General features: G+C 47.2%; 1 protein-coding gene and 1 long non-coding RNA gene across 50 annotated transcripts in view; one reads left to right on the forward strand and one right to left on the reverse strand.

Moving 5' to 3' along the window:
- Nucleotides 1-4,368, reverse strand: part of LOC111758061 (uncharacterized) — a 338,911-nt gene extending 334,543 nt beyond the window's left edge. The window contains exon 1 of one of the 2 annotated variants that reach the window (XR_010041450.1): nt 2,970-4,368. This is a non-coding gene — a long non-coding RNA (uncharacterized LOC111758061). The remainder of the gene's footprint in view (nt 1-2,969) is intronic. The other variant, XR_010041451.1, reaches the window with a different exon arrangement.
- Nucleotides 4,369-4,810: 442 nt separating this feature from the next.
- The window catches only part of Celf4 (CUGBP Elav-like family member 4), a 286,507-nt gene continuing 278,894 nt past the window's right edge, over nt 4,811-12,423 (forward strand). For 5 of the 48 annotated variants that reach the window (XM_063232088.1, XM_063232089.1, XM_063232090.1 and 2 more), the window contains exon 1: nt 4,836-5,515. In XM_063232088.1, coding sequence (XP_063088158.1) covers nt 5,230-5,515 — 286 coding nt within the window. In that variant the 5' untranslated portion in view covers nt 4,836-5,229. Of the gene's footprint in view, nt 5,516-12,423 lie in introns of all 48 variants that reach the window. The other 43 variants (XM_063232055.1, XM_063232056.1, XM_063232057.1 and 40 more) reach the window with 19 other exon arrangements.

Below are 12,423 nucleotides of genomic sequence, written 5' to 3' on the forward strand. Positions count from 1 at the left end.
TCACTGCCTCAACCTATAAGGCTACTTTTCTTCCCTTCTTCTCAGGCTGAACCACCCCCTCTTAAGAGCCAGACAAGGACTTTCTCCTTCCCTGGATGCCACCATCCCCACAACCTCTATCTTCTCTGGTCCACAGAGCCTGCCCCTCTCACTGTGCCCCTCAGCTGGATTTTGCCTTTGGATGGCCCTGTGGCTCTGAGTCAGTCTGTCTGCTGAACAACACATGACCTCTCTACAGATAGAAGGGGAGACTCTGCACCCCCTGTCTTCCCTCCCACCCCTCTGCAGTCTAGGCAGGGCATTCACTCCACAGAGGTGTTTAATTTAGAGGTCAGAATTCTTCATGGGGAGTCTAGTATAGATGGCAGCTGTGTTTTTAGATTGGGCTCTTCATAACCTTGGAGAATTCACCACTTATTTCCCTCCTAGCCTAGGTTCAGGTCCTTAGCCAGCTCTGAATTCCTAGCACCATCTGCATCCTGCCTTACAATAGCCCTACTGTCCCCAAAGCTACTACCCATCTTACAGATCAGCACACCCAACTTTGGAATGTTTTATGTTTTCTTTCTGTTTTCTATTTTCTCCTATGTGAGGTTCCTCAGGCCTGGAAAACATTTACCCATCTGTTGCTGTTGCTGTTCTGAGGCTTCTCACTTGTGAGAAGTGATTTTGGTCTAACTAGACAGTGCATTCACTGCAGGCCTTTCTCCACTTCTTCCAGTGGAAATGAGAAGGGTTGAATGAAGGCAAGAACCACAGAGTGGTGATACCTCCAAGCTAAGCAGCATGGACTGGAGGGACTGGGGGGTTGCATGTGTCCTCCACTTCCTGTTCCCCTCCACAACCCTGAACTCCTTTCCAGAGAGTCAAGTACAGATGAATGGATACAGTGTTGATTCCCTGCCTTAGATAGTCATTGGTTCTACAATCTTCACCCTGAGCCCCTTTAGCTCATCACTGTGAAAGTGTTTGCAAAGGAGAAGAAGAGACCAGATCGCTAGATGCCTACTCGCCAGGAGTTCACCATCTAGATGGAAAGAGATGATCTACAGCCAGGAAAGCCAGAGCAGGTCTGAGGGTATGGCACCTCACTAGGGCTGCACTGGTGTCAGACAGAATGATGGGTGGCTCACCTAAAGGGAAACTGAGCACAAATAGGGCTCCCTCCCTCCTGGAAGGAAGACAGCAAGGGCAAAGGAAGTGAGGAATCAAAAGGCAGTGGTAAGGCCTGAGTTCCTAACCTGCCTGACCCAGTACCCTATGGAGCTTTCTGACACCCCCAGAAATGAATCAGCAACAAAATGCAAGCCCCAAACCCAGGAAGAAAATGAGAAGCAATTGTTCCCAGCTCCCACTCTCACTTGCCAGCCTTCTCCCTCTCTCTCAGTGGATGGAATAATTGTGCCCATGAAGTGGTACTTGGAGAAAAAGTTTTAAATCTACCTAAATGTCACTGTGAGTAATACTTTGCCCCATCTTTCCCTAATTAAATTTCTCTTTGATGATCTAAGGTTAAAAAAAAATTTAACTCAAGTCTTCCTAGAATATCAAGGGCAAGGATACTGAAGAACCAACCTAACTATGTTCCTTACTATTTTCTCTGGGGTCCTGCTCCTTTATTACGTTCATGTAAGACACCTGTCTGTGTTATTTTATCCCTGACATCCTGCTGCACTGGAGAGATGGAAGCTTAAGAGATGCAGCTCTGTGCCTTTAAGAGATCAATGCCTAGGCAGAAGCTGCCTCTGCTGCTGTTTACACAGGTAGCTCAGTTATCACAGGACTGGTGTCCTGGCTGCTTCTACCTCAACAAGCTGAGAAGAGGTGTACAGTTCATCATATACCTGCCAAAAAGCTGAGAGGTGAGGGCTGTGCTACACCCTAAGGGGAGATGGCCCAAATCCAAAATTAATCATCATCAGGTGGGCTATCAGGGAGGAGGGGGAGCTTGTCCGAGGAAGAAGGAGCTCTCCTTGGCCTAGGTTTCACATATGGAGGGAAACAGCACAGAGGAGCAGTTCTAGAGGAAGTTAGCACAATGCAGCATGGGCATCTGAAATAATCAGGTGCCCCTTTTCATTAGCAACCTCACTCCCTATTCACACCTGCCCAGGGACAGCTTTCATTTATATATTGGTTATTATTAGTAATAATAATTATGAATAATTTAAAAATTGTGAATAATTTACTTGGACTTTGGGGGTTGACTGGGGTGCTGCAGGAAAAGAGAATGAAGCCCAGCAGCCATCTCTGGAGCTGCTCTGATTTTCCATTGTTTTGGCTTTGCTTTGAGGGGGTGGAAGGAGAGATCTCAAGTAGGAACTACTCTCCTTAACTCCCCTTGTGAGGGCAGAAAGTATATGCCATTCTGCTGTGAGATCCTGGGAGCCAACCACCCTCTCTGCAAGATGATGTTGGAGGAAATATTTTGGATAATTAGCTTCTGCTGATATGCCTGGGGCGGGGGTAGGGGCGGGAATTGGATGTGAGGGTTCAGCCTAGTAGGTACACATCACACGCGCACACGAGTGCACACACACACACACACACACAGAGGAAGGAGAGAGAGAGAGAGAGAGAGAGAGAGAGAGAGAGAGAGAGAGAGATATGAATACAAACAGGGTCTGTGCACATGTCCAGGCTGCATCCACACAAACACACACAGTTAGGTCGGGACAAGACAAGCACACACTTCCTGCCAAACACACAACCCCTTCAGGTGCTTCCCAGGACAAGCCCGCTTTATTACAGCACCTCACAGGCACACTAAGCACAGAGCCATGAAGACAGGCTGTAATACAGCTTCTGTTCCATTTCATCAACTTGAGCAATTTCTACATCAACATAAAATACTGGATAAGGTAAGCCCAGGAAACCTAGTTAAAATCGACTCTACTTACAATTCCATCAAGCAAAAGCAGAAGAATCTAAAACGAAAGGAAGACGTTCCACAGTTCTTAGAACCTTACTTGCGATTTGATTTGGGCTCTCATCCTTCGAGGGAAGCTGGGGGTCTGAGCTGAACCTTGAACCCCAGGGCTGGGAACCTCAGAGCCTCGGGCCTCCTCTGGCGCTGGAGAGTACCGCGTTGTGGTTGTACCACGCCGGCTTGGCCTGGATATACAGGCTGCTGGGGTCTCGTTTCTTTAAATAAATGTTTAAAAATATCGTGTAGTAACGTGATGTAATTCGAGGGTAAGAGTAGAGAAACCCTGAGCACCCGATGCCTAAGCCGGGACCTTCCGGGGTTAGACCAGCAGCTAGCCCCGCCGTCCCAGCTCCAGCCTTGCGGGCAGGCAGCGAATAATTTTAACTGGCCCGACTTCTGAAGCTGGGAAAAGCTGTCCTGGAAAGGCAAATGCGGGAGAGGATGGGATGCAGGTAAATACCATTAAAATGAAAATCTGTTGCCCCAGACAAGTTCACCACCAGTAGTCGCCCCCAGAGGCGGGGCTGCTCCAATCGGCTCCCACGCGTGCCACTCCCTCTCGAGCGCAGCGGAGGTCCCAGCCCAGGCGGCCCGCAAGGGAGTCCTGCGGGGCACTCGCCCGGCGGCTGCACCTTTGGCTTCGGCCAGCAGACGCAACTCCCACCTCGCACCTCTGGATCTGGGGTGCAGCAAAGGAAACCCGCGGGCGCAGCGCACGCAGTGCAAAGTCTGGGTCCGCTACAGCCCGGAGAGCGATTCGGGGGCTTTATTTCTTTGATGGTGAATTGAAGAAAAAAAAATCCCCAATTCTAACCAGTAAAGGAAATGAGGGGAGAAAAATCAAGCCAGTGTCCCGGCGCTGGCTCACCGAACTCGGAGCCCAGCGCTTTTCTCACTCCTCGGCGGGCCGGACGCAGGCTTCCACCTTCCTCTCTCCAGCCGCTGGCCGACCGGCCGCCGCTCTCCAGGACTGGGGAAGCGGTCCGGGACCGAAACATCCACCTCCCGCCTTCGGAAGAGCACTGGGACAGAGAACGGACCCCAAATCTCTATCCTCAGTCCCTCTAGTACAACGCAACTGCTCCCCAGCCCTGTCTTCCCAGGTGGCTCGGTTGGCGGTAGATGTCCGGTGAGAGGGAGATTTGGGGGTGCTCTTGCAGGTTGGGGAAGCGAGAAGGTAAAAAGCAGACACAGAGAGAAACCGGGAGAGCGCGCGCGGGCGAGGGAGCTCTTGTCTATAGATGTATCCACATAATATATATTTATGTAGCTTTTTTTTCCCTCTCGACACTGATCAATGCGCACTCTGATCGCTGGGCCGACTCCCTCCAAGCCTGCCCGCCTTTTCTAGTCTAAATAAATAAATAAATGGAGCCAGATGGGAGAGAAAAGCGCCCATTCCACCTCCGCCGCCGCCGCCTTCGCCGCCGCCCCGCCCGCCGTGCCTGCCTTCGCTTCGCCCGCCTGTCGCCCCAATAGAGTGAGCTCGGTGGATAACACACACACACACCCGCACACCGCACGAAAACGAAAATCAATGTTTTTAAAATACAAAAAGTTGCACCTGCTGCTATTACAAAAAGAACCCCCAAAGGGCAACGAGAGGAGGCCGACTGCTCGGTTCCTAACGGGTACCCTCTGCCCACGGCCGCCCGGCCCGGAATCTCAGCGCCTCCCGAAGAGCCATGCGCCTGGCGCTATTTATAGCCGGGGGCCGTCTCGGACCGTACCACCGCCGCTCCGCGGGGCCGCCGACGGGGGGAGGCGCGGTGGGGCCGGCGCCGCCCCACGCCGCCCTGCCCCCGGCCGCCGCCCGCCGCGGTGCGGGCTCCCCCCCGCAGCGCGCCCACTCCCGGCTCCGGCGCTCCCCGCTCCGCGCGCGCGCGCGCTCTCGCCGCTCCCACCCCTGGTCTGGCTGGGAACTTGAACCGGTCCAGCCTGTTTAAACGGAAAGGACAGAGATCCTGTCTGTTCAGTGTAAAAAAAAAAAAAAAAAAAAAAATCAGATCAGACCGAGAGAGAGAGAGAGAGAGAGAGAGAGAGAGAGAGAGAGAAGGAGGGAGGGAGAGAGAAGGAGGGGAGAGGAGAGAGAGCGCGAGCTAGCGAAGAGAGGAGAGAGAGAGAGAGAGAGAGAGAGAGAGAGAGAGAGAGAGAGAGAGAGAAGCGAGGTGTAGAGAAACCGAGGGGGAGAGAACCCGAGTGTGTGTATGCGTGTGCGTGTGTGAGCGCGAGCGAGCGAGTGAGGGAGAGGAGCGAGAGAGTGCGAGCGAGAAAGAATAAAAGGAAAGAAGATTTTCTCTATGTATATAAAGATGGCCACGTTAGCAAACGGACAGGCTGACAACGCGAGCCTCAGTACCAACGGGCTCGGCGGCAGCCCGGGCAGCGCCGGGCACATGAACGGATTAAGCCACAGCCCGGGGAACCCGTCGACCATTCCCATGAAGGACCACGATGCCATCAAGCTGTTTATTGGGCAGATCCCCCGAAACCTGGATGAGAAGGACCTCAAGCCCCTCTTCGAGGAGTTCGGCAAGATCTACGAGCTCACGGTTCTGAAGGACAGGTTCACAGGCATGCACAAAGGTGAGTGCACCTTTCCCTCCCAACTTTGCCGGGGAGAAGGAGCGGGCGGGCCGCCGAGCGGCGGGCCGGCAACTGGCGAGCGAGCGGGAGACGGGGCGAGAGGGAGCCGCGGGCAGGCGCCGAGGAGGAGGCGCTCGGGCAGAGGAGACCAGCGCTGGGGTGCGTGGGGAGCTGCTCGCTGGGGCAACGCTGGGTTCGGTCGAGGAGCTGATAGGAGCGGTGCCTTGGATAGAGCAGCGGGCGCAGAAGATGAAGAGAAAGAAAGAGAGAATGGAGGGGGGGAAATAGGGCTCGTGTTTTTGGGTACAGCGACTTGGAAGATTGGGATAGGGACAGATGCACCGGGCAGGCGAGCCCAACAAGCAGAGCGGACTGGCAGGCGCTCGGCGGGCCAGGGACCCAGGGAGCTGTCCATCGCAGTGGTGCTGAAAATACTACAGGAGATGGTCTCTTCATCCTCCGCTGGGGCCAGAGTAGCAGGAGAGCTCAGCCGTCTAAAAGGGGAAAGAGGTGACAAATTCAAAGAGATATTTTTATTTTGCTATCAATTTAACAGTAAACTCTCCTTGTTGAGCTATGAGCCTCAATAATCTGGTTGTGGTGTGAGTGACAGTGTGGGGAGTGGGGGGAAGGGGGTGGTTCGGATGTTTGAAGGAAGGAGTGATAAAACCCAAGGCAAGAATTAGCAGGGAGCCAGCCATCCCCTGGGTGGAGTGGGGGTCTGAGGAACCTGGGAGTCCCTTTCCCGGGAAAACTGGGCTTTGGGGAGAAACATATGTGTGCAAGACAAGCATTTTTAAGAGTGTACCCTAATTTCTCCCAAACTCACCATACAGAGAGCCTTATATAGTAGATCATTTCTCCCTTGAAGCAATCATCACCACTGAGTGTTTGGGGGAGGGGGGAGAGAATAATCAAACAATTAAAACCCAATAACTTTTAAGAAAGTGGTCATAGGAATTGTCTGTAGCCTGCCTGTTTTCTCCTTGTTTTATTATCTTTGAGGCAGAGCCCCAAACGTGTTCAGTTGTAGAATGTGTGTGGGTGGCTGGTAGGTGACGAAATTAGCCCAGTGCTCCGCTCTCTAACCGTAATGTATAGGATGTGCAGCGGGGATTAATCGGTGCTGGAGCTGTGTGGGCAAGTTAAATGCTTTCTGAGAGAGATTGATCGCCAAGCAGGGAAGGAGCATGGGGATAAGGAAGTTGTAGGGGATGTGTATGGATGTTCCTTTTTTAATAAACAGTAGTGTGGGGAGCCGCTGAAGAGGTTGTGTTAGAGCTGGTGGTTTTAAAGATGAAAACACACATATGTACACTCACCCCCGTATAAAGAGAACAGCCCCATTCTTGCCCACAAATGGGCTAGGAACAGAGCTGATCCTCCAGCACATTAGGTGCAGAGTGCAGAGCTGTCTGTCTCTCTGAGCAGCAGTGGTTTTCACTACCACAACCACCGTCCTTCTCCAGCCCTCCCTTCATCCAAATACTAAACAGAGCTCCAAACTCTTCATAGTTGGAGTCCCAGAGAGCAGTTTTTATTGGCTTTAACATCTTCCAGCTTGCCTGCTGAGGAGTAAATCTTAAAGTTAATGGCATGTTGAGTAGCACAAAAACATAGCAGAATGGAAATATACTGGGTTTGTTGGGGTGGGGTAAGGGTGGGGGCTGTAAAGGAGAGAGAAACCAATCTTTATCCAATATGGAGAAAATGTCTATCTGTTAGAAAAGAGATTGAAAAGGTGGTGTGGGGAAGCAGTCTTTGAAATAATATTTGAAAGGAAGAAACACTCTCTTTCCCCCTCCCTCTCAACCATATCTTTGTAGATTTTCTCTTTCCAATCAAGCTTCCTAGAAGCTAATCAAGACTTATATCAAATTTTGTCATTTTAATAGGTCCCTGGTTTTAAAAATAGTAATAATAAAATTTTAATAGCATAGGTAGAGATGGTTTTGCCTACCTATGATCAGTTTTTGTGGTAATTTAAGATTTCAAAGTTTAAAAAATCAAAACCCCCTAGAAGCAAAAGATAGCTATGGGGGAGCTGGGCATCCTATGAGATCTGGATTAGAGCACTTTATTTACTTATTTCAAATGAAGATAAACTTTAGCAATATTCCTTGGTTTCTTCTCAACAATTCCTTGCTGGTATCATCACTTTGTTTCTAATGTAATTTGGTCTCTCTTATATTATAAGAAGCAGGATTTTTACCATTTGTATCAGGGAAAGAGAAGGAATATATACCTATGCATATGCAGAATTCCTAGGAAAGAAAAACTTCATTTTCCAAATAATTCTTCTTCCAAACTGTCTCAGTCAGTGACAGGCAGGGCCCATTGGCTCCAGCATCCTGGGTGCTCATTGTCATAGCTCACCCTTCAGAGCCTGAGCATACATTTTTCCTTAAAACTTCCTGCCTCTCCATCCTTCTGATTTTTAGAGTCGAGGTTGACCACAATGTCTCTAGCCATGCCTGGAAGCTCCCGGAGAGCTGAATAAATGAGACCATTTCCAAGAGCTGGTTTATTCAGTCCTAGTGGAGTTTGAACTCCTCCTCCAATGATGCAGCCTGATTTATTAGCTAATCCTGATAAAAATAAGCCTCTGGCCACCTTTAAAAAATTACTTGCTTGCCATTAGTGATTAACTATTGTTAAGTCAAAAAAGCATGATGAGGCTTGAAGAATGAGGGAGGGTTGCATTTGGCTTCTGGATTTTCCCCATCTCTAAATTGACAGCGTGAGGCTAAGGATAGAATTATGCCTTTGTTAAGCCTGGTTTCAGGGCATACCCATGGTTCTTGCTCTCCCCTTTCTGAATTTACAACTTCTAATGATAATCCTGGGATAAAATTGAGACACATAAGAGAATATTGGCCCTCCAGCATGGATAGCATGTGTATGTTATTGGTTTTTAAAAACAGTAAAAAAAAATAAATGAAATACATGAGATTTCAGATGGATTTCCATTTGCTGGCCACCTGCCATTTCAGGTAACTAAAGAAGGAAGGAGTTCTAAGGGTTAATGGAATACCTGCCATGCGTAGAGTGCACCTTAAAAGGCAATTACTCCAGTCAAATTGGGAGTCTGTGGAGGAGGGAGTGGGTGGGTTTTGTGGGGCAAACTCAGCCAGATCCAAGAAGGATTGTTGGGCTGGGAAGCAGCAAATAGCAGCAGTGGACTGGGGTAATTACTGTAAGGTAAATTTACCCCCCAAGACACCAGCAAGCAATTGGAGGGAGGGGGTGTAGGTGTTAGGCAGATGGAGAAAAGAAGGGAGAAAAAAAAACAAATCAAAATTCTAAGAAACAACACCCAAGGAATAAACCTCAGTGTAATACAAACTCTCTGGTTAACTCAGAGTCTTTTTTTCTTCCCTTCTCCCCCCATTCAAAGCACTTTTGGAAAGATTGTTTTTCCAGGCTCCAAAGAGAATGACATTGTGTTATTGATTAAAGAAGAGAGATGTGAATTCCCGGGATAGCAGCAGAAATGAGCTAAGCACCAATTTTGCCCCTTTTTGTAGAATTTTTCTTCCTTGGAGAAGGGACCAGGTCACACACTAGTCTACTGCCTCTCTTCTCTCATTTTATAGTTATTTGTATTTTGTTTTTTTAATTCTTGGAGGACAAACAGAGTTAGTGACTGAAGACACACATTCACACATGTTCTCATCCCTGCACATGCACACACACACACACACACGGAGACACACACAGAGTGGATCATGAATAAGCCAGCAATCCATTCATAACTTTGGTCCTGTCTAGCAGGATAGGAGGCAGCAAAGACTGAGTTAGTGGGAGACATAAAGACTAGTGCTCTCTGGATAGCCATATTATAATGCATTATCTTTGAAGTCATTTAAGTCCAATTTAAGTGGTATTTAGTATAATATTTATGAATTAATGTAATCTAAACATAAGGCTGTCCCCAAAGGTTTAAACAGCCTTTACTACTGATGTGTGCTTGTTCCCGGAGCCTGCGATGCATTTTAATCTAAACAGCCAAGTCCCCATCATAGTCCCTCTTGTTATCCAGTCAGAACAGATCTGTGCCTGGATAACTACTCTGCTTTGAGATTTTCCCCACTGCATGGAAGAAAATTTATTCTACTGACAGGCTGGGGGGCTTCAACTCAGAAGCCACAGCTACAGGAAAGCCAGCCCCTCATACTTTCACACTACATCCAGAAGGAGGGTGGGGACAGAGTAATGAAACCTTCTGTGATTTAGCTCCAGAGACTGTATCATTTTAAAATATACTCACCATCAGCTGCACAACCTCCCATTTCAACTGTACCTGAATAGGAAATGCCTAAAACCTCTTGATTTGGGGTGGAACTGGAAGAAAAAGTGACAGGGATTATTACCACATTTGTTGATTTGTGGCCATCCTCATAGAATTATGTGTTATGTTTGCATTTAAGATCCAACAATTTTCAGAACGTTGAATTTCCACCTTATGACTTAGCCGAGATGGCTCATTTTTCCCCTCTGTGGATAGGTGAATTAAAACTGAGACTCTATCTGATTTCTGTTTTCAAATGAGTGTAAGAGAGTGAAGGTGAAGTATCAGCATGGGCATCAGCTCAATTAAGATGAACTCTTGTTAATTACTTTGAAAAATAAAAAGTCAGTTCTGTCTAGGGAAAGAGACTACCGAATGACTGGTTACACACCTATAGTTTTTAAAAAGAAAGACTTACTTTTTCAGAGATAGGGGAAATAGAATAGCCAGAATAAGAAAACAAGAAAAACACTTTCAAAAATAAGTTTCACCAAAAAAAAAATGAGCACCAGCATTCATTATAGTACTAAAATATATCAAAACAATAGCCACTATTATAAAACCTCCAAATTCCAAGTGATGATGTGTCCTATTTAAAAGGTTGGGGGAAAAGAGTATTGAAAAATGATTCATTTATTTTAGAAACCGGTGGTTATTCACTACTTGTGCACAATTTTATTTACCTTTAAAACAAAGTTTCTCAGAATCAACACACACAGAGATAAATTAGTGTGCACATAGCCACGTACATGCATCCATGTGCAAGCATGACTAAGCACATCCCACACATACAAAAACCAAGCCTGGCCTAGATTTCATTGCAGTTCATCAGAAGGATGTTAATATTCTCACCCCAGCCCTCATTGGCTTTAATGGGAATTCTCAATTGGGTTGCAAGAAGCCCCTTGGCATACTTTTATTCCCTGCATCACCTGTTCTAGTTGGCTGGATGTTAGTGGCTTCTTGGACACAAAACAAAGCAAAAACAAAAGCTTTTCCTGAATAAAGTCCTAATTGAAGAACAACTCAAAGGAAAGCAATTACAAAAATGCACACCATACATATAACTCCTAAACAGTAATATTACAAAGTTCGCAGGAATCTTTCAAAGACCTGATTTACAGCAGTGTTCTCAGGCCCAGGGATCTCTACACACTCCAGAAATGAAAGCATGGTGTGTTCGTTACTATTATTAGCATCAACATTCTTCTGTTATGGCTTATACATCAGACGGGAGCAAGTGATGCCAGAGGAGATAGTCAAGGCAGCACTTTGCTGGTTGAGAAAAGAGTTGAAACTTTGCCTGAGATGGATTTGCAGGAAATACTGCAGAGCTCACACCTTCCATGTCATCAAGAGATGATCACTTTCCAAACTGGCCCAAAAGAGATCTCACCTCAAGAGAAGTTGGGGTAGATAGGCTGTAAAGAAGAGGGAAATGCAACATAGAATATGGCCCAACATTTCAAATAGAGAAAAAGGAAACCAAAGTGTAGGGTCAAAATGCCTGCTAGAAGCTGGATGTACTAGTTGACAGTGAACATAACTGCAACAGCTCCTGAGATTGGAAGGGAAATCCCATGTGACGTGCAGAAAGAAGAGTTAGAGGATGTGAAAACTAGTGTGTCTGTGAGTACTGAAGAATTGGGGAAGGGAAGATTATGCAGCCTGTGTAGGTGTTGGTGTGAATGACTGTGTATATGTGTGTGTGCACATGTACAGAGAAAAAATGAAAAATACAAGAATGGAGATTATGTTAGGGATAGTTTCATCTTTCTAAGCTGCATGCAGGATTAAAGAAAAGGGTGCTGGAGAAAAGGAGAGAATCTGGAAAGAAGGATGCTGTCCACATTATTATATTCATTGCCTATCCCAGAATTCTTGGTTTAGATTTGTCGGTGATCCAAGTTCCAGCATGCAAGCCTTTTTATCTCTCTAATTTCACTACCCAAAAGTCTAGATTTGCAAGAGTAATCCCATCATTTCTGGAGTTTGGATTGCTTCTGCTCACCCACAGACTTGTTTTAAAAATGACCTTATGTCTGGGATCTAAGTAGTCAGCCACAGAGCCCAGCTCTCTGCAGAGCAATTCTCACCACCCATTGCTTCTCATACCCCACTCAATGCCCCCCGGGATCCCAGCACACTTTCCTCTTAGAGTGTCTTCATGAAAACACACATACACACACAAACATATGCGCAGGACTTAACAAGCTCAGTTAAGACAAATCCTCTGAGCAGAGTACTGCGTTTTCTCTAAATACAGGCAGGGCGTTCCAAACACCCGGCTGCCCTCCTTTTGGGCTCCCTTCAACAAGAGAATCACATTCACCGTTTTTACTTCTGCCTTTCCTAAGTCCTTTAAATACACAGCCTCTACAAGAATCCCAGAAAGCAAGCATACTGTCCTACCTAAATAACCTAACAGTGATGGTGAACCTTTTAGAGCTTTTGGTGGTGACTAACAGCCCACTGCAGCACACATGCCATAGGTTTGCCACCACTGGCCTAAAAGATTGGAATAGTCTTTCCCAAGTTAGCTTTATCATCCATTATCCTTCCTGTTTCTCTCCTCCTTCTTACTACTGAAGATATCCCCCAAATTTAAAGTGGGGCC

The sequence above is a fragment of the Cavia porcellus genome, unplaced genomic scaffold, assembly GCF_034190915.1.
Source record: "Cavia porcellus strain 051 isolate PalLab524CR breed Dunkin Hartley unplaced genomic scaffold, mCavPor4.1 scaffold_20, whole genome shotgun sequence".
Classification (NCBI taxonomy): Eukaryota; Metazoa; Chordata; class Mammalia; order Rodentia; family Caviidae; genus Cavia; species Cavia porcellus.